This window comes from Acipenser ruthenus, chromosome 14 (genome assembly GCF_902713425.1).
Source record: "Acipenser ruthenus chromosome 14, fAciRut3.2 maternal haplotype, whole genome shotgun sequence".
Taxonomy (NCBI): domain Eukaryota; kingdom Metazoa; phylum Chordata; class Actinopteri; order Acipenseriformes; family Acipenseridae; genus Acipenser; species Acipenser ruthenus.
The window spans coordinates 16,566,993-16,589,974 of record NC_081202.1 but is presented as its reverse complement, the minus strand read 5'-3'; the positions used below and the strand labels follow the sequence as shown (position 1 = coordinate 16,589,974).

At 34.7% G+C, this 22,982-nt stretch overlaps 1 protein-coding gene across 1 annotated transcript in view; it reads right to left on the bottom strand.

Annotated features, from left to right (window-relative positions):
- Positions 1-22,982, bottom strand: part of LOC117419367 (transcription initiation factor TFIID subunit 3-like) — a 58,619-nt gene that overhangs the window by 9,909 nt on the left and 25,728 nt on the right. Inside the window, exons 3-4 of the mRNA XM_034032061.3 lie at positions 9,288-11,104; positions 2,912-2,994 (exon numbers count right to left, since the gene is read on the bottom strand). Of these exons, the coding sequence (XP_033887952.3) occupies positions 2,912-2,994; positions 9,288-11,104 (1,900 nt within the window). The remainder of the gene's footprint in view (positions 1-2,911; positions 2,995-9,287; positions 11,105-22,982) is intronic.

Genomic DNA, 22,982 nt, shown 5'->3' with positions numbered 1-22,982 from the left:
CAAAGCAAATTAACTATCTACTTGCTGAAACGGTTTTTATTTTAGCCATCGAGGTGTTCACTTGTGGCAGCAATGCACTAGCATGTCACACGGCACTGACGTCCGCTCCCTAGCAACAAGCCTCCTATGTTGGGAATGGGATTCTTTCAATGCAGCGGGTTTGTGCATTTGAGAAAGGAGAGGAAGACCCACGAAATTAATTGGAGACTTAAGTTGATGAGAAGCAATTACCCTTCGCAGTACGAATTAAAATGGTGTGCTGCTTTTTATACAAAAAATGAGAAAAAGTGGGTAGATGATTTATACTGGACCCTGGTGCCTCCGATAAAACGAGGGAGTGGTTGTACAGTATTTGTTAGCCTATTTGTTTTTCTATGAGTCTCTCGCTATATCGCGGCCCTCAATATATAGCGGATTTATAGTGGACCCCGACCGCCGCAATATATTGAGTGGGTGGTGTATTGAAAGGCTTTGCTTAGCCACTTTTTTATTTGAGATGTAGGCTCTCTTTGGTTACTGTACACATTACTAAACATACAGAAATGAAAAGCTATCATGAAAGAACATATGCAAGCTAAAGTTTTATTTATTTATTTATTTATTTCCCCTTTCTGTTTTTTTCAGGACCGAGACCGTTTGTGTTCAAATGCAGTTTGCAAGTACACTCGGCTCGTTTATATGGTGTGTGAACCGGATGTTTACAATATTCTGCAAGGCATATTGAAAGATGGCAGCTACTGATGTATTGCTCTGGTTTTTAATATACTGTATCATGTTTTAGATTATTCTATTACTGTGGAAGAAAGCACTGGGGGAGCACTTTGCTAATTTAGTGGATGCATTTCTTGAATGCCTACAGCAGGAGAATGGAGTTTACGCAATTCTGCACGGTTCTCCTAATGTCGGCATTAAACAAAGTAATTTGAGAAATGATTGAATATATTTTACTATTTTGTGAGTTTTGTTGAGTTCGGTGAGATTCTGATGTCTGACCAAAATTTCTACCAGAACTTCAGTTTCTCGTACTTTAGGAATAATGGATTCACAGGGAAAAACAGAGATGATAACTCATTATTTTATTTTTATATTGACATCTAGTCGAAACATGTTAAATGTACAAAAAGCCAGATTTAAAAAATAGATCAGTTATTACTATTTAAACATATGGTATCACATAATCAGAGTGGTTAAACAAATAATCCAAATAATTTTTTTTTTTTTTTTTTTTTTGAATGGTGCGAACACACAACCTAATACATTTTTCTGCTATTAACTTGCCGAGCAGGGTGATACAGTTTTGTACTTATTGCTGGGGCAGTTAACATTGTATTCGGGCTAGTAAAAACACTACCTAAGTGGCCCAAAGGGCCAGTAGTAAAAAATCTAAATGTAGAGCCCTGCATCTATTTTAATTTTTCAGCTAAAAAAATAACCAGAACTTTCCAGAGTTTTCCCCATCAAGAAACATTTACACTAATAAAAAAAGTCAATAAATGTTTAAATAAATAAATAAATAAATAAATAAATAAATAAATACTGTACAACATTTCTGGCTTTTAGTCAGTAGAAAAACATGACTGCAAACATGTTATAGTGCTGGTTAGATTAGATTAATATTTAAGGCTACTGTCACCTCTGTAAATTTACGTACACTCACGTATCATGCTGTATGCATTCGGATCATGTTTGATAAACTTCATGCACCATATCTTTATCTGGCTGAACTGTGCGTGACTCATGAAGTTCTACAGTTAAACTAAAGTGGTAGAAGGGTTTTAAATTTTTGTAATGGAAATTTCTATGTATAAATAAAATCACACCATGGCAAAAATAATGAGGAAGTTTCACATTGCCTCACTGAAACGTCCATGTTTGAACCAATCAAACACAGTTTATGCTGAGGCAGTGTATCTTGTCAGCACTCTATTTGAGAAGTAGTATTTTTTTTAATCACGCGCAAGAGTGGCATATCCCTGGCGATAGGGATATAATGGAAGCCCCTGTTTAGACAATAGCTTATCTGTCCTGAAGAGTTATTTATACATGGAGCAACCTGACTTAAGTAAAGGAATGACCAAGGTTAAAAACACCTATTACATTCCCTTCGCACTAATGCCTTTGTGTTAGGTTAGATAGAGTTGCAATGTTATAATTTTACCAAACTGAAACCGAACCGAAACACAGCACACTTTGCTGCATGTAGATGGTTCATATTAACACCCCTTAATAATTGTAATATGGTAACATAAAGTAAAAGTTATGACAAGACATCCCAGATGGTCTTCAGTAGGGTGTTGAGATGTCTAGGGCTGTTTTCTTTTTAGGTTTGCTAATGAAAGATGTTGGTGCTAGTACTAGCAGGCATACACAAGTGTCTAAACACTTTGTTAAATAAATAAATAAATAAATAAATAAATAAATGCATGCACCCGAAGGAGTGAAAAGCTGTCGCTGGAAGTTTTGAGTTGTTGAGTCTGTCGTGTCTGTTAAATTACTCTGTGTAGACCCAATAAAAAAAATATAATGAGGCTAAACTGACAAACAGCCAAATGCAAAAGTATTTTAAGAAAAGAAAATGCTAGTTGAGGTCCATGAACCTGTGAAACTAAACTGAATAAGCAGTACTGGGTGAAGCTGCAAAAGAAGTGAAAGGTATACTGTTGACAACAAAATATCTGGAAACTACTTCAAATTAGATGCTTCTGTGAGCAGCAGGGTAGCAGAATGTCCACAATCTTCAGTGCACAGCCTCCAAACCTCATGGAAATTTGAAGGGTGGTGGGGGGTTGCAGCAGTGGTAGTGGTGCAATTATTTAAAAACATTTTAAAAACTGGACCGATCATAACCGACTTGCATCCCTAGTTAGAGTTCAATACTACATTTGTACTGGAAACACAGTAAAGTACTCACATCTTGTCCTGGCCAGCCCCAACCCTTAGAGTCAGCCTGGGGATAACAGGAGTCAGAGCTGTAATAGAAGGTTCCGTCTTTATCTGAAACAGATTTGGAATAACATTATAATTTATTATGAGAAGTAGTAACCCAAACAAAGCTCAACATGACATTTGTTTGTATGTTGGTCAATATTATCCTACTTTCCTGTGAAAACTGTCATAACACACACTAACATTCTCTTTAGCGTAACATGCCATTAGTCCATGAACTGCATAGAACTTTCACTTGATTAAATAGTTGTCATGATAAACCATGTGGTACTACAAATTAGCCATAATTACTACATTTTAGGCATAAACCAGTACCACAACTAGGTAAACATGTGTTTGTAAATTCCAGTTTTCGAGTATACAGGCAATACAAGAACACTAAAGGAATGCCACTTCTGTATTCCTTTACTACCCAGTTGAACTCGGATTGGAATGTTCAGATAGTTACAGGTATGTTCTACAGTGAAAACAAAGTACTGCACTTAGAAGATAAGAAACCGATCAGGTGATTTAGGTCACTGTAACACAATGACCTTAGAAGTGTCCCATAACATCTGCTGTACAAATTTCACCTGAACACATTTTTGTCCTTCCTAATATTTTTCAGGATTTTCAGGATTTTCAGGTTTGTTTTGGTATTTTTTTGTTTGTTTGTTTCAGATGAATTCTCCATTTTCCCACAAAACCTTTCTGAAATATTAAGTTTCCTATCTTTTGCTGTTTTTTTTAAGTTACATGTTTATACTGTATATAAGCACAAAGAGCACTAAAAATACAGAACCACTGGTTTAATTTTCTTTAAAAATACAACATTTGTATTTAACGCAAGATGCTCCAAGGTTATAAAACACCATTTTTTATGCATATCCTGATTTTCACATTCATGTTCTTAATATAAAACATCCTTTACACTAACTAGCTATCTCTTATTTGTTAACCCTTTTGCTCCCAAATAAGACTGTATTCAGAAAACATGTCTTTGTATGATACTCAATTGGTTGTGCAGTTACAAATGCTGCACTTATACTTAAATAATAAACACAATACACATAATGAAAATATTTTAACTTGTTTAGCATTTGAATTCTAGCTGGCCCTAATAGCTATCACAATGCTCAGCACTGCAATGAATTCCAAATCAGCAGTTGCATACCTAGATCTGAAGACATTAATAAATTACACATTTGAAGTTCGTTTTTGGAACTGTACTTTGTAAGAATAAGAGGAGAAACATGATAAGGATTAGAAGACAGTAATGAACAGCCTTGCACCGGATATTAAAAAGGAAGTGTGGGGAATTACACCCAGTTTGGAACTTAGTACAGATTACATTTTGAGTAATTCAGATTTCTAAATCAATGAATTTAGGCATGAAAAGAAAAAAAAATAAAAAGCACAAAAACATTACCTTTCCAGGTACCTGCCTAACCTCACCAAAACCTCTGCCAACCCTGCCCAACTTAACACACCCCCACCCACGGACTTGAAAGCACTGCTCTGCCTACATGCAGCTCCTACAACTGGTGTAGTACACAGTATTAGACATAAAACCTCCCCTAAAACTTCCACCAACAACTATTTCCCTGAACACAATATCTTCAGTTACTAGGAAACTGTACACAAGAAAAACCAACTAACATTATCCAATCTCTGGCTAGACCTGTTGTCTTTGCAGCCAATCACAGTAAGAATAAGACAAATTCAAAGCTACACAGGCTGAAGCGTAAACACCCCAGTCCAGCTACAAATCCAACTGGAACCATCGTCCGAGGCAACCATTAAAAAAAAAAAAAAAAGAGGCCTAAAATATTAAACAAACTGTTTTATAAAACGTATTAATGTATTTCCTTATCTTATTTATTTGTATAGCTTTATATTGAAGTTTTAACACTAAGAATTTAATGTTAAAATATAAGTAACAATGAATTTGCAGTCAGTGTGATACCTTGAAAGAAATGCGCTGAGCCAATAAATAACCCTGTAGAACAGACGTGTGGTTGTACACTGCAGTAGTTCAAAGTAACATCACAGTTAAAATGGAAGGCTCTTTTTTAATGCCTACTCCATTACCATTAAAAATTACAGTATTTATTCAGATTACTCATGACTTCAAGGTAATGTTGCATTTTACCCCCTAAGTTTAACTACATTCAAAAATCATGAGTATCTTACTAGGTTAAACACAAAAAGAACATATTTTTAAATAAGTACTTTGCACAAGGTATTATTACTGGGAATGTGGTCCAGTCGAAGAGTATTTAGATTCCAAAGCTTACTGAACCAACGAAGAGGTGAAATCCTGAGATATACGATTCCTTTGTAGCTGACTAGAAACACATTGTCAGTGGATTTGTCCCGTTTTATGTAAAAGCAATACTCTCTTCACCTGAACTAATACAAGCAGTCATATAAGCCCCTTATTGCAGTGTGCTGCATTTTTCTACTAATCTCTTGGGATTTAGCTTCTTTGCCACATACCTTGGGGCACTTACTGATAAAACCTTAACTCTCTCTATTTTTTCCAGGACACCAGTGAAGCAGCCTTGCAAAAAATTAAAAAGTGATCAAGTGATTTAGAAAAATCTTTTTCAGAATCCTTGCAGCAAAAGATGGACTTTTAAGTTACCTATGTAAATCAACATTTTTTGTTTTTTATATTATTATTTTAATGCTGTATGTTACATACACAAACACATTGCTATACGGATCTGGCTTGATGGAGAGACAAACATGAAAGCCTAGATACATAAAGTAGATAAACAAAAACAATAGAGTCAACACTGTGTGATTGCATTATAAATGCACTGTTAAGTATTCCATTCTGTATTTTCTATTAAGATTGTTTGAGGGCTTCGATCCATTTTTACTACACATTATTGGTAATGCTCAGGAAGTATAGTAGTTACTGTTCAGTTTAAATATACAAAATTAAAATGGTTAAACAAAAAAAGAATGAGTCTTACCCCTGGGACCTGACTTCCTGGCTCACATACATTAATTAATAAAAGTGGTGCACCGATAGTGGGTAGCCTATCAGCATGGCACCGATATAAGGAAAAAAAAAAACACAATCAACTATCGGCAGTTTTTGTTATTTTAGCCAATAATATACGTCGATATTCATGCTTGAATTTCTTCCAGCACAGAATTGAATGTTTGGTCACGCGCGCTTACTAATTATGCAAGAACACTGAGACAGTCATTTTCCTTGCAGTACAACATGCGCTCAACCTGCAGTAAATATTTCAAAAGAGCGGCGTGTTTGGACATTTCTTTTAAATATCTGAAGACAACAATAGGATAGTTGAATTGATTCAGGGTGATGCAAGGGTTCGAATAATGGAGGTTTTATTCATTTCCTCAAATCGGAACACAGCGTAGTTTACACAAAACAAAAGTTTAGGTAAGGAGTATATCTTACTGCTGCTTCTCTCTCACTTTTCCTGTGTGTCTCTTTTTGTCACATCTGGTTTGTTCTAACTATTGTCAGTTCACCGGTCTCTCTATAACAAACACAAAACGAAACTTAAAAGGTGCAGTCCTCCAAATTATTATTATTATTATTCATTTCTTAGCAGACGGCCTTATCCAGGGCGACTTACAATTGTTGCAAGATATCACATTATTTATACATACAATTACCCATTTATACAGTTGGGTTTTTTACTGGAGCAATCTAAGTAAAGTACCTTGCTCAAGGGTACAGCAGCAGTGTCCCCCACCTGGGACTGAACCAACAACCCCTCCGGTCAAGAGTCCAGAACCCTAACCACTACTCCACACTGCTGCCCCGAACTGATAAAATCCAAACTGATAAACATACAAATGTCTTACACATTAAATCCAACAACAAACTGAGAGTAGAATATTATTCTGATGATTTTTTCAGTGAATCCTAAATAACATTGATGGGTTAAGTTAGTACTATTATTACTACACAATGTGCTTCAAAATTACTTTTTGTAATTTTTGTTTATCTTGCTTAATCAGCATTGGTTGCGGGTGTATTCAGCAGCATTTTGAACCAGAAAATGATTACTGTACCGTCTTTTGTTAAGTAACAAATTCAAGTTTGACTGAATTTTGTAACCAGAAATGTAATATTTTTATGACATCTTTTTTTTTTAATTGTTAGTTGTAGTTGACATTGCGTAGGCTACATCTTTCTTTTCTACTGTGCAGCATAGGTAGAAGTTATAATATACAATGTTTGACAGCAAGTGGCTATAAAAGTTAATGTCACACTATATATATTTTTTTCTACAGAACTGTTTTTACTTGTAGAAATGCAAAATATTATTTTTGCGCGACTGTTGTAAAACAAATATTAAATTGCTGTCAATGCTACGCTATTCTTTGTAATCATTTTCTGAAGTAAATGCAACAAGTATACAATACCTGTTCATTTTTGTCATAAATACAACAAGTAAATGATATCTGTTCATTTTTTAACATTTATAATTACAAAAACAGTTTAAGTATTGGCCCTGTGTTCTAGTAGTTTACAATAGCTCACCTGCTCTATCTATTATTGGTATCCAATCGGTATCAGTCGATACGGGTAGGTAACTATCGGCTATCGGTATTGGCCAAGAAAATCTTTATCGGTGCACCCTTAATACTGTGCATACAAACCCAATGACAACCAGATTACTTTATAAAGTTTCAAAATAATGTATTACTCATTTGACCTCAGTCACTAAATACACTGAAATTGCTAAGTCACATCTTAACTTTCTTACTTGGCTGTTTAAAATAAATAAATAAATAAATAAATAAATAAATAAATAAATAAATAATCTATCCTGAGCATCAAAAGAAACTTATCAGTTATATTTGAGCATCAAAAGCAACGTATCACTTATATTTGAGTGTCAAAAAAAACAACTCACCACTTATATATTTGGATAAAATTCACTAGATGTGATAAAAAAATGGCAAACACTGTTTTAGAGCAGGTGCAGTGACTTTTTATTGTACTGATTAACAATTGACATCACAAAGATGCTGCAAAATGATCTGTCGAGCTTGTCAATGTCCATCATTTATATACCTTATTTTTTTCGAAAATATATGTGTTATAATAGTGATAAGTTTCTTTTGATGCTCGGTATACATTGTTTATCCAAGAAGAAAATATGTCACTCAACATGTATTCATTGTGTTAAACTTTCAAACTTTAAACGTGCAGAATTTTATTTTTGTACATAAAATAATGGGATATCTGTATAATGTGAAATAATGTATAATGTGATATCTTGTAACAATTGTAAGTCGCCCTGGATAAGGGCGTCTGCTAAGAAATAAATAATAATAATAATAATAAAATAAAATCAACCAATGGAAGATCTGCATTTTCTCTGCGGCAGTCCAATCGTATGTGAGTGGAGGCGGGACATAAACAATTGAAGGCATTTAGCAGGTTTAACCAATGGGTCAGTCAAAGATCTGCCCTTTGTTCTGCAGGTGTCCAATCATGAGTGAGCAGAGGCAGGACATAATTGGAAATTTAACCAATAGGAAAGTCAAAGATCTGACCTGGTTTTGTAGCTGTCCAATCATTAGTGAGCAGAGGCGGGATATAAATATGCTAGGGTAACGGTGTAAGAATAGCTGAATTTTGAGCGATATTGCTTATTATAGAGACTGTTATTGAGAATTATATTGAGAACTTCTAAGTAATAGTTCAAATTGCTTTTTACAAATTAAAAAAGTCATAAGGACAATGGAGACATTGTAGTCGATTTGGTTAAAAATCAAATTTCAAAAAGAACTTTCTCAGAAAAAATGGAGGTATACACCACAAATACCTGAACTAACACATGAAGGGAAGGGATATACTCGCCACTTCCAAAATTCAAATTATGAAAGGTATCCGTGGCTTACCGGAATGGCTTAATCTCTTCGATGCCTCAGGTTGTGCTAGATGCAGAAGTACAGGAAGGAAGCCAAGTATGTAGCTATAATGGTAGATTAAACAACTGATGTTGGAAACGCAACTCAGCTGTCTTGTGTTTTTAGGTATGTGACTGACAGTGGCCCGAAAGAACGGTTGTTCTGTGAAAATGTGTTACATTTACTAAAATAAAAATAATTTAAAAAATGCTTTTAAAAAGACCAAATTCCCCCTGGGCTTTTTTTTTTTTTTTCCCCCCATAAATTGATTTTTTTGTATTATTGCAGGACAGCCACTATAAGATCGTTGCATATGTGCACAGATCGATTAAATCAACTAATGCCCATAAATTAACCAATCAAAAAATGTAATCACTTGACAGCCCTAATATATGTGTGTGTATATATATATATTGTTCTCGACTATGCACTGTAAAGTAGTTTACCTTTTCATGCTTGTGCTTTTCTTTCTCCTTTTCCTTCTTCTCCTTCTCCTTCTCCTTCTCCTTCTTTTCCTTTTCCTTCTCTTTCACTTTCTCCTTTTCCTTGTCTTTGTCCTTTTCTTTCTCTTTCTTTTTCTTCTTTTCCTTTTTCTCTTTCTTCTTCTCCCTATCTTTAGGTTTTTCCTTTTCCTCAAACAGTTTTTCAGGGAGCATAGATGACAATGAAGGCAACATGGATGACAGCCTAACACTGGTAGGGGTGCTGAACAGTGGCAATGAGGTCTCCTTAAGAGACATTAGGAGAGGCACTGAAGGAATCTTCAGCTTCTCCAACTTAACTTTATCTTTTCCCTTCTCTTTCTTCTCCTTATCCTTTTTACTCTTTTCTTTATCTTTCTTCTTATCCTTGCGTTTCTCTTTGTCCTTTTTTGAACCACCTTCTTTTGATTTAGCCTTGGTGTCCACCTCTTCAAAGTCCTTGAGTTTGAATTTGATAGGTTCATGGTCCTCCTCTTTGATGAAGTCCTTCCATTGTATCTTGGCCTCCTTATTGGATTCTTTATCCTTGTCTTTATCTTTCTCCTTGGTTTTCTCCTTGTTTTTCTCCTTACTTTTTTCTTTATCCCTGTCCTTATCCTTCTCTTTCTGTTTTTCCTTTTCCTTCTTCTTCATTTTGGTCTTCAGTTCTTTTTTCAGTTTTCTCTTCACATCCGCTGAAGCAGCCAGCTTTGTCTTTTCCTCATAGACCTTGAGAAGTGGTTCTGGAGTTGGTGGTGAAGCAGAGGGCGAGGATAAATATGGAGGATTGGAAGGTACACTTGAAGGAGTGCCCAAGTTTACTTTTCTGATGACCTCATTAATTGAATCATCCATTGTCCAGGAGTTATCTGAACTAGATGGAACAGGAGTTGAATTACCCTTACTGATGCTATTTGTGCTTAGCATCAACTTGGGAGTCGTTGGCTCAGAAATCGTAAGTCGTCTAGGACTTGTAAGGATTTCCCCCTCCGATTCAGACCCCGATGAAAATGCGAATGGGTCAGGTTCCCTCTCTGCACAAGCCCAGGCAATCACTGCATCAATAGAGTCATCAATTGTGTTATCAGCCACAGAAAATGTCTTTAACTGATTATCGGTAGTTTGCTTCTCTGTCTCACATGTTGCTTGCCCTTGCTTTGAATGTATATTTTCTTTTCCCATCTTTTCACTCAGTGCTGCTAAAGGTGTTCTTGTTGGGGTGTCCACCTTCTCTGCGGAATGCGACGAAACCTTGGGACTTTTGGGGCTTTTAGTTCGCCCTGGTGATTTTTTCTCTTTAGGTCCAGATTTTGGAGATCGTATAGGACTTCCAGTAGCAGAAGTCAAATTAGACCCCTTAGGGGATTTAGCTTTTTGTCCGGGCGAAGTTATTTTTGGTTTTGCTCTAGGAATACCATGCTTAGAGTCTGTTTTCGGGGTAGGCATTTGTGTTTTAGAGGGTGGTGCCAAAACCAGGGGCTCAGGGGATCTAGACAAAGACCCGGAACTATCATGTGTATTTACAGGAGAGTGCATGGGTGGCACCTTTTGTGGGTTGATGGATATAAGAGGCTCTCTTGGTTCCATCCCCCCTTCTGGGCTTTCTGTTTTGAGACCTGCATATCGTGGTCTCTTCATGACTGGCATTTCCATGGAGTCAGGACTTCCCAAAGGTCTCTTGCCCAAAAAGTTCTCATCATTGACATCCTCTTCCTCTTCCATTTCTTCCTCTTCTTCAAGAGGAACCTGCATGGCTTCTGCTGAGGTGCCACCATCTGTAGGAACCTGCTCCTCTTCCTCTTCTGTAACAGGAAATAGGAAAATTATAGTGTGCACATTTTCTTTTATTTAAATCATTATAAATCTGCAGCCTATAAGGATCACATTAACAGATACATTTCAATGCATCACTTTTGCAGAAGATATTAAAAAAGTAAGGCTTATTAAAACATATGTAAATGTTCAATGCTGTATGTGTAATTTTTTATATTATATATATATATATATATATATATATATATATATATATATATATATATATATATATATATAGTCTTAAAATAAGTGTGTTCAAATTAATGAAATACACACACAAAAGAAACAAATGGGTTAATAATACTCTCTCACGCATTACTTTCCTCAATAGACGCCTTTCAGTTGGTATGATTTCCTCTTCATTGTAGAGACTTTTCAATAAGCCCTAATTATAGTAGGGGTACCTTTATTAAAGAAGCCACAGGAAAGTTGTCTGCACTCACTACAGGAAATTAAGTGAAATGGTGTTGAAATTCAACACTACGCCTTCCCCTTTATGAGGTAAAGGACTTGTATTGAAGTTGCTACAGTCAGCTGAAAGATGGGTTGATCTGCTCTCTGAAAATAATTGATCTACCTAAAAAATAATTAATGTCATGGCACTGGTGATGAGTCTATAACTTGAAGCCTATTCTTAACAATATGAAAAGAATATTCTTTTCAATAAAAACTGAAAAAAAATATAGAATATAGGTTTACAATTTGAAGTACACTGAGAACAGAGTACAATAGCATATCTGTCAAATCAACAATTTTTTGTCTAATGTTTAGATTTGCACTAATTGTGATGATTTTGGAGGAGTTAAACACTTGTAATGCTCTGTAATGACTTAAACAAGGCACTCCAGTTAATAAAGAGGGGCATGATATTGAACAAGTAGCAAAGATAAAAAAAAAAAATACAGGAACAGGATATATTTTACAGTATTTGACATCTCTAATAATATCTACAGTATGTCTTGTGATTTCTGTCTGCTGCCTATTACACTCACATTTTCTATACTATTGGGAATTATCTTAAAATGTGTTTCAACCCGATATAGTTCAGAGGGGAGCAAAAAATAAATGCTATACAGCACTACAATCTCTCATAATACACTTCGACATACAGTTCTGTACAATTTAAACATTAAAAATGCTTTTTTAAACAAGACGACCTGAAATGACACCAACTATTATAAATGGACTAATCTATATGTTAATACAGCTGTATCCTATAACCATAGAAGGGATAAGATAACATTATGAATTTAGGGTTTTTGGCTACACTCTATGGTAATTGTTCTCAAAGGTTATTTGGTTGACATCACCAGAGTTTTCTGATTGGCTCTCTTCTGTTATTTATGATATGAAATATGATAACAATGATGTCCCTTCTTCCTTCCCTTCTACAAGCTACAATAAATTGCTATCGTTAATCACTGGTCTTTGTTCAGCTAGGATTACTGCAGTACTGTATAATAAGAATTGCATTTAAGAATATGTATTTGTTTCCTTCTTGCAATAAAATGAGACTGCCAATATTTTATATTCTGACATTTAATTTGTTAAACAGCACAAGTACTATTTGCATTTTATTACCTTTTTTGGACCCAGAAACAGTATGTGCCATCTATTGTATCAGTGAATGCAATACACAATGTCTAGCTGGACAAATACAGTAGAATTACACAATGCAAGATAAGCAGTCAACTGAGTCATTTTAAGGGCACAGTTGTCTATTTGTGATTATATCTTACCACTGTTTTTTTAATGCTTAACATAAACAAGAATAATATTACTAATTTGTGTGGAGTAAAGATGTATTTTCTCTATACACGAGAGACCAGATATACAATTGTGGCTGACTGATATGCACTGCTATTCATGGTTTGGTTTTTTTTTTGCTAATAAAAGGCAAGCAAGACAACGATAAGAGAAAATACAACAACTTTACAAAGATGTCCTCATGTATCAGGGGACTGAAGATCTCTTCGTGGATAGAATTTGGCTAGGCCACTTTTTGTGACCCATATTAGAATGTAACCACAATGGCAGTACCACCCCTGGTTTCTTTGTGATCATAACGTTCATGGCATATTTTTGAAGTAAAGAGTACTTTTGTTAAGTATTTATTTTAAAATATACAGTACAATAGCACTGGTAGTGCAGAGTACACTTTTTACTAAGCTACAGTAACCACTAAACTCTAGGGAACACGTTTGAAATATTTCTACTCATGGTGATGTACCTATAGCAAGAGGAACATTTGCTTGCAATGTGCTGTGTGCATTTATTGTTTATTTCAAAAGAGGAAACTATCGACTATCAAATGATAAAGAAGCTCCAATAAATAACATATGATGGCACTTAACATGAATAATATTGGAAAAGATATTTGCTTAATTAAAATTGCAGTATTGCTGCTGTCAGTAGGTAAAAAATGGGATATGGCGTCTCAGAACAGATGTGACCTGATTGTTTTTTTTTTTATTTAAATTATAAATGGATTGTATAAACAACCAATAAAATAATAACCACCTGATATTAATAACTACAATGCACATTTTTTTAGCTGCCCTGTCACGGGCACAAAAGCCCAATCTAGGTTTGTGTGCTCCATAGATGCCACCAAAAACAAACAGTCAGAATTACATCAAAGTCTGGTACGCTTTAATGTTTTTTCCACCACTCATTTCACAGTACTGCCATTGAGGAATGTTAATTGCACACTCGCATTAGTAGAGAATGAACTGTAAAAAGGTGCCCACATTATTCAGGATAGAGAACTAAAACACACTTGTTCAAGCAGAAATGCTACTGTATGTGATCTGACACTTTACCCTTGGTACTTCCATTTTCCTTTTAATCAGGCTTTCCTTCCAAGTGACAGCACCAGGCCCAAAGTCCTTTCACGACCTTGACAAAAATTCTGGAAAAAGTTTCTGAACCTCAGGCTACAAGTTACTTTAGAATAAGCTTTGAATAATTGCCCCACAATATGAGTTCCTTGATTAATTGGTTGAGATAAGGTCTACTTTTCTCTCAGCTGGCCTCAAGTGGCTCCCTTATTTCCCATAATCACTTCTGTGTACAGCTCTGTCTGCACACCAGCCACTGCAAAGAGAAAACTCGGAGACAGCGGAGAGGGCCAATTCTATTACCAAAGTATTAACCGACAGATAACCCTTAGTATTCTATTAATGTTAATGACTGCTGTAATTATTTAATGATGGTTAGTCTATTTAAAGATACACAGTCCATTTTCTCATAATTAAAAAAAAAAAAAAAAACACTTCTAAGGATTTTTTCATTCATTTTCAGATGAATTCCCACATCGAGAATGAAAAAGGCTCAATAGGTTTTAAGTCCCAAATAACTTTATATACAGGGCTGGCATAAAGCTGCTTGGCTTGAGGTACAGTATATCTATACTGTGACTTATCTAGCCAAATTCTGTTATAGGGGTGCTGTTAAAGGCTCAGGTCATCAATTCAAAATTGTAGTGTATTACTGGGTGAGAACATTTATTGGTAATTATCCAAGTGAGATTGTGCTTCAACTGTGCCCCTATGCGGTATATTTTGTCAGTGTTCATCGTGGCTTGTTCTGTGACAGTGCCAAAATGTAGCCCTCTATGTCGGCTAGATAAAGCACAGACTGTATGTCAGCCATGTAAAATGTAACTCTTCCAATACGTAATCATTTATATAGGATTAATTATAAAATACATCTTTACAGAGACTAAACCTACAATTGACACAATGGCTGAATGTACTAAAACAAAAACAAAATTAAGGTAATAATTTAGAATATGCAAAAGGTCAAAAACACATCTTAAATCTCTCTTTAACCCAAGGTGCCTACTAACACACTAAGCAATCAACACAAGAGGACCACTTTGGAAATAAAGCTACACAGAAAGACAATTATAGCCTGAGCAAAAAGCTGCAAGTGACCCACCAACCACAGGTCAGAACAATGGCTCCTTGCTAATCCTCATAGTATGAAAGATGCTGTCAAGAGGTGGTGCACACCTGCTGAAAAGGGGTTTTACTTAAAAAGGCTGATAAGGGCAGGTGATCTCTGAGCCCAAGCTACCTGCTGTAATGATTTCAGCGATTTTGCTCTTGTGTCAAAGATAATGTTAGCAGAAGGTTGCCACTTTGAAAACACAACTGAAAGTATACATTTGCAATGTGTGCTTGAACTTCAGGTGGCCACGCTTTGCTGACAGCCTACATCACAGAAACAGTATTGGTTTTCAAACTAAACAAAAACTAATAACAGGCACTGATTTACAAACAGAAGAACATGCCAAAAACTAACCCAGATCCAAGTGACTTTTGAATATGTAGATTATTATAGATATCCATATATTAAGTTACAGAGTCTCAAATATGAAGTATGTAATTAGAGTATTTATTTCCTCCAATTACAGGGATGTTTAATTAAAATGATTTTTTAAAAAGTAAAAGGAAGAAACCCTGTTTTTCGAACCAGTGTAGCAATGATTGCAGTCTAGTATTGAATTATTCTGAAGGACCACTGAAGATGACAAAGAGGAATTTGAAGATCACAAAAGAGTGTGGTAACTCGACCAGGACCACAAACCCATTTACAAAAAAAGAAAGTGATTTCTATAATCTATAATTGTTCTATTGAAAGATATAAACTAGAGATTCAGCTTTATAATAAAACAACAAATTATTACATAATATGCATAAAATGAAAAATAACATGCAAAAACAAATTTCATACATTCACAAAAGTATTTGGGGACCTTTTACATTAGTATTTTGTGTGCCCACCCTGTGCTTCCTTTTGAAACCAGTTCCTGGCATCTTTCCAGAGATATTTTTGCCCATTCTTCAACACATACACCTTTGAGTTCTGCAATCGACTTTGGTTTCCTTTTTCCACAACATCACGATGGGTTTCAAGTCTGGGGACTGAGAAGGCCAATCCATAACTGTAACCTTCCTTTTGTTCTGAAATTCCTTTGTAGACTTCGCAGAATGCTTAGGGTCATTATCCTGCTGGAATACAAACTTCCATCCAATAAGCCTTCTAGCACTGGGTAACAAATGGGAGTGCAACAATTCTTGATATTTAGCAGCATTCATTGGTCCTTCTACAACACAAAGGTCGCCAGTGCCTGAGGAAGAAAAACAAGCCCATACCATCACACAACCTCCACCATGTTTAACACTGGGCATGATGAACTTTTGAGGATTTTGCCAGGCTGCTGGAACGATTCTCCTTCCAGATTTTGCAGAAATCTTTCTTGGTCTTCCACACCTGGCGCTAGTTGCAGTCGTTGATGTTCTGCGGTGTTTTTCAGTAATAGTCCACACAGTGCTTTTTAGTAAACCGAGTCTTTCTGCTATTTTTCTGGTAGTTTCTCCTTTTTCGTTAAGTTGTATCACTGCCATTTTTAGATCATTGCTATACTCTTAACCATTTTTTTTACTTTTTTGAAATCACACATTTCCAATTTATTTTTCAGCACTTGCTTATGTATTTATTTATTCTATAATTACCATCAGGTGGTTTTCAATCATGATAATTGCCAATAATTAGCAACAAATGGTTTTCATACGAAATATGTTGATTGCCCAAATACTTTTGTCAAACTATGAAATTAGTTTTGCATGTTATTTTTCATTGTATGCATGTTATGTAATAATGTGTTGTTTCTTATAAAACTGAAGCTCTACTTTAATTTATATCTTTCAATAGAACAATTCAAAATTATAGAAATCACTTTTTGTTTTTTATCTTTTTTTTTTTTTTAACTGCCGAAATGTACTGATTATATATTATTATTATTATTATTATTATTATTATTATTATTATTATTATTATTATTATTATTATTATTTTCTTAGCAGACACCCTTATCCAGGGCGATTTACAATTGTTACAAGATATCACATATTTTTACATACAATTACATAATTTTTTACACATTATTTTTACATACAATTACCCATTTATACAGTTGGGTTTTTACTGGAGCAATCTAGGTAAAGTACCTTGCTCAAGGGTACAGCAGCAGTGTCCCCCACCTGGGACTGAATCCACGACCCTCCGGTCAAGAGTCCAAAACCCTAACCACTACTCCACACTGCTGCCCCAATATATATATATATATATATATATATATATATATATATATATATATATATATATATATATATATATATATATATTTGCAAGATAGTCTGATAAAGACCATGCTATTTTAATTAAGGCTTATTCTTAACCATAAAGATCAGCAGTTACACAGAAGAAAATAAAAAGCTGTGAATTATATCTTATTAGCAATGGAAATAAAAAATACACAAGTAACCAAAATATTGAATTTCAAACAATAACATTAATTTAAAATAGCTACAGTATAGTTTACAAGTACATTCAATTGCACTGTATGTTCATAATGACAGTTTTTAAAAAAGAAAATCTCTATACCTGTGTAACAGACTAATCTTTTTTTTTTTTTAATCAAAGAAGGGCAAACGCTTGACACTTTATAGCAAATGCTTCTTAACTTTTGTAATTTGCTACAAAGTGTACAAGGCGGTCTTCCTTTGAAGTAGTTATGAAAATGGTCAAATCAATTATTAGCTTTTCTTTAAAATATGCAACTTGGTATGAACCACCCAAATGCTAATGATTATATTTAAAAAAAACAAGGATGTGAAACATTTTGTTGGGTGCTGAATTTTAGTGAAAGAAATGTGTAAGTAGAGGTTAAATTTTTGTCATATGTACTGTAGAATGTAAAAGTTACTGTATTTCAACCACCACTAACCATATGTACGGATGGCAGCAAAAAAAAAAACAACACACACACAGATGTGTTGTCCATTAAGGTGGGCGATGCATTTATTTATTTTTTTGTATTGAATTAGCATATATTGCCGAAAAAAAAAAAAAAAAACACCACCACCACCACCACTTGTATGGGCTATGTAAAGAATGCATGTCCTCCAGTTTACTGAATGCAGTGTAACACAGGGCAGTGGTTCCCAACCCTAGTCCAGGGGACCCCCTGTGTATGCTGGTTTTCATTCCAAATGAGCTCTCAATTACTTAACTAGACCCTTAATTGACCTGATCATTTGCTTAATCAGACCGTTTTAATTGTTTTCAGCTCTTAAACAGTTGCAGAGTTCAAGTTACTTATTAAATGTTATAGCTAACTTGAAATCTGCAACTGTTTAAGAGCTGAAAACAAGTAAAACAAGTCTAATTAAGCAAATGATCAGTTCAATTAAGGGTCTAGTTAAATAACTGAGAACTCAGTTGGAATGAAAACCAGCAGCCACAGAGTTGAGAATCACTGACATAGGGCAAAAAATTGAAGTGGAATTTTAACATGCAGCAAGTTAAAATGTTCGCAAATAATAAAATGAATTTAACTGTTAATCAAAATGAATAGAACATACCTGTGTATGAAATGTGACTGAAAATCAATTTTTTATGCTCAAGGTTACATTCAGTAACAAATTAACTTGCATAATTTAGCATAATTTGACAAGAGAATCTGTTTTTTTCTTGTTTTTTGTTGTTGGTGTACTGCACATAAATCAAACTTGTAAACTTGTTTCAAGTGTTTATTTTACTCACTACTTCCTTACTTTTACATGACCTCTTTCCTTGGCTCCAGCATTTGTTTTTATTTGAAAGATGTATCATCAAGCCCAGATTTGAGAAGCTCAAAGGGGGAATTGGAAGCCCAGCAAATGGCTGGGGAAATATAAGCATATTTACCCTGGGTCAGGCTGGCTCCACTACAAGACACTGGTATGTAAAAGCAAAAAGGCTGCAGCAGACCAAAACCCAGAAGGGACCATCCAGCGCCCACATCTTAGTGTGCTTGGTTTGTAATGCATGAACCCTGAACAGGGAAATGCCAGCCGCTTACAACGTTGTTTGTAATAACATACCTTTTGATCAGAGACGATTACAAAACCACAGAATTTGTCCGCCCCCAAAACAAAGTGATTTTTTGGCTTCTGTTTTTTCAGTGCCTGGCGCCAGGCTGAGAACAGTAAACAATAAACATTGGCTGATGACAGATATTTTCATACATGTACGCTGTGGTGACACACTGCCCTGAATGATTCCTCCTTTTCACTGTAATGAATGCCAGCAGCCAGGCGATATGTTTTAGTACCTAGCTTCCTGTGCCCTTATCATCAGCTGAAGTAAAAACCCTTTTAAGTTGGTTCTGTCTCCCATTTTTGACCCCTAGTAAGCCTTTCATTAACCCAATAAATAGAGTATATTATTAAGAGGCAAGCTAAGGAGAAAGTGTTCAATAAATAAATATTAGCCGTGAGAAATATGCATCACTTGGTAAATGAATAGTTAGGTATAATGAATTTTAATACAATGTTTTAAAATATATATTTAGGCAAAACATTTTTAAAAAATAGATATATTTTTCCTAATACCCACATATTCTTCAGAGGAAGCACTAACTACAGTACAATAATAAATCAGAAATTGTTTTAAAAACATACATTCTAATTTTAAAAAAGCTACAACTATATAGCTTGTCGCAAACTACCTTTACTTCAAAGCCTCCAACAATTATGTCTTTCAGCAATTACACTTTAAAAAAAAAAAGGCATTGCCAATGAACCCTGCGTGCCTTAAAGTGAAATGCCGTTCAGGCTACTTTGGCTCAGAAAGAATTACCTCGGGACTCTCAAAATCCCTCAAACACAACGCCAGTAAAATAGCCTAGACTGGCTGGCCCTCGTACAAACTGTGTCAAGAAAATGTTAACATTTGTGACGGGTTCAACTCAAAGGTCAACAGAATTGAAGGCTTTCAAAACCTGACAGTATTACCGGTAAAGGCATTTTAGCTCTGACCCCAAAAGAGGAGAAATGTTAAGAAAAATCATTAACTGGTCACCAGGGAAAACTATTTTATTGCATTTCAATTGCTACCAGGTTCTTATTTGTAGCTACTAGCTTTTCTGAAGAAATGTAATGTTTAATCTACACTCTACACTTCAAATGGCCTAAAACATTAGGACAGAGCCACATCTTACAAATGAGCAGCTATATTGTGTTTAATGAAAACAATATGCACTATCTTAAAACACTCATGCCACCATGCTGTTAGTATAATGTAGATTATTATAATATTTATTTTTTATTCCATTAAATTTGAAGCACAATCTGCAAATGTTCCAGTTAAGGTAAAGCAATAATTTTCAGATGATGTATTATTTAAATTGTATCAATTTTGGGGAATTTATAACCAAGCTTTCTGCTTGTATAGTAAAAGGGCAATATCACCTATAAAGAATTATAAAAACACTTGGATAAACACCTTTACAGGCCGAATCACCTCTGAAGATGAATGTGTGTCTGGGTCAAGATCTTGAAAAAAACTTTGCTGCCATACTGGCAGTTAAGGACTTCAGGCCACATATATTAAGCAGTGATTTCAAACATCAACTTTACTTTCCAAAGTGTATAAAACATGTAAATAAGCAGTTATATTTTTAGTTTAGTGTTTTTTTTTGTTTTGTTTTTTTCACCCTCGCCATGAAAATAATACATTCAAACTGCACTTTAAAAAAATAACCTTGAAAATCAAAAAAATTTACTCAGCAGTAGTAAGTTTTACCAGCAAATGTATGGCTTCTAATGACAATAGGAACTATTTTGTGCAGGCAGAAGGATACATTCAATAAAACTGAATTTAAAGTTTAATAATCTTACTGCTTTTATAAAATAAACATATCTTACTGCACTTCTGGGTGGTTCAAAATGCACCATGTGTGCACAAGATATGTCTTCTTGCACACCCTGTCGTGGATTATGCTTACATATACAATACCTAGGAACTACACTGCTCTATTCTTTTGTACATTGAATTACATTATTATTATTATTATTATTATTATTATTATTATTATTATTATTATTATTATTATCATCTAAATTACCAAATGTTTCTTCTAGTTTCACAGATTAGAATGTAATTTTATTGAACACAAAAACCAATAGTGGTCAGTTGGAGACCAAAATAAAAACTGTAAGAAATGGTAAGTGACCATGATTATTTTATGTTGACAGTTACTGTACTGAATAGATTTCAGCATAAAGTACTGTACTGTTGATTAACCTGACCTGATAAGTTCAGATGCTGGATGCTATTTTAATGATATGTTTAGCTTTTACAAGGATGGAAAAAAATGTATTTGTACTGTAGGAGTTCTGTCCATTGGCACTTGAGCCTTATCAGTTGATTCAATGGGACGTTATCGAGCAAAAATCATCCCATAGGAATGGGCCAGTAGGTACCTACTGGCCCATTCCTGTGGGATGATTTTTGCTCGATAACGTCCCATTCAATCGGTTGATCTCAATCAGATCGGGTGGCCTTATACAGTACTCTATGTTTCACCAAGATCCAAAATGTCTCTTTTACAGTAGAAGTATCACTCAAAAGTAACAGGTTTAGAAAAAAATACTGAAGCAGTGCCTTTGTTTAATCTTTTTTTTTTTTTTTTTTTAAAAGCGATTTCAGTTTCAGTTTACTAAGGTTTTATCTAATGTTTACATTTTACTGATTCTAGCCCAATGGTCGTATGGCTCAGCTTTTGTCAAAAAAGGTTGGACAGCTCTCTACTAGGAACATTAACTTATTACCAATGTAAAAAAACTAAAACAAAACGCAGAATAAATCCTGGAGAAATCTGAAACTACTGTGCTTCACACGTCATGTTAGTCTCTGTGTTATCGGAAAGCTATGAACAGATGTTTTAATGTATTTGACTCTTGAGAAACCAAAAGGTCATGGCACAGGATTTCACTGCTCACTGTTTCCAGAGTTTCTGTTGAGGTATGTTCATTGATTTTACTGTTATGAAAATCAAAATAAATACAATACAGCAAGTAATACCTGATGATATCTTGCATCGCAGTTTTGCATTAGAAAGACTAACTTTACATGACATTCTTGGATACTTAATACAAGCAATATACAGCATTTTATTGTGTAGTGCCTTTCATGAACTAAAATACTAAAATATACTGCACACCACCGACCCTGACAAATAAATACTTTGATGTCAAAATATATAGGACAGGTACTAAGAAACCTTACTTTGAAGAAGACAGACAGAAAGCCTTACTGACTAAACTGCAATAGTTTGAGTCACTAATGTAATGATTGCCCAAACCAACAAGTCATGACCCTGAAATGAGGCTGTAAAAGCGTAAGAGGAAAACTGTTCTATGTAATTTGTATATCATTACATGCTGGCAGTTGCCCCAGGAACCCACTGAAAATCAGAGGAGGTATTTTTAAAATAAATTAAAACAAACAAACAATTCAGCCATTTCTGTAAACAAAACAAAAATAATATAGGGTCCTACGTATACTTTTTTTTTTTTTTAAGAATCTGAATTTTATATTATTTTCCCACTCTAAAAACTAATGTAATTTTCGGTGTCATTTAAGTAAAGAATTTTTTTAAAAAATCCTAAATACTGTTGAACTTTTAGAAAATGCAATGGCAGCTTTCGACAAACCCAACTCCCCCCTGCACTTAGAGAAACAGGAAGGGTTGATGTACACTTGGTGGCAGCTTTATTAGGCACTAATTGAGTAGAACACATTTGGAATCACAACCCTGATATATCTGCCAAATGTTCATAAGCACACCCATAATACAGCCTTTAATTGGCACTACACTACTTTGTATAAAACTAGCCTTTTAAGCTCACACTTCAGTTACAAAATATTAACACACAAACGGGTATATTTGTGAAAACTCTTGTTTTTTGGGGTTAGAAAGCAGCCAGCATGTATTACTTCTGGGCTGTACAGCTTTACAAATCTTTGAAC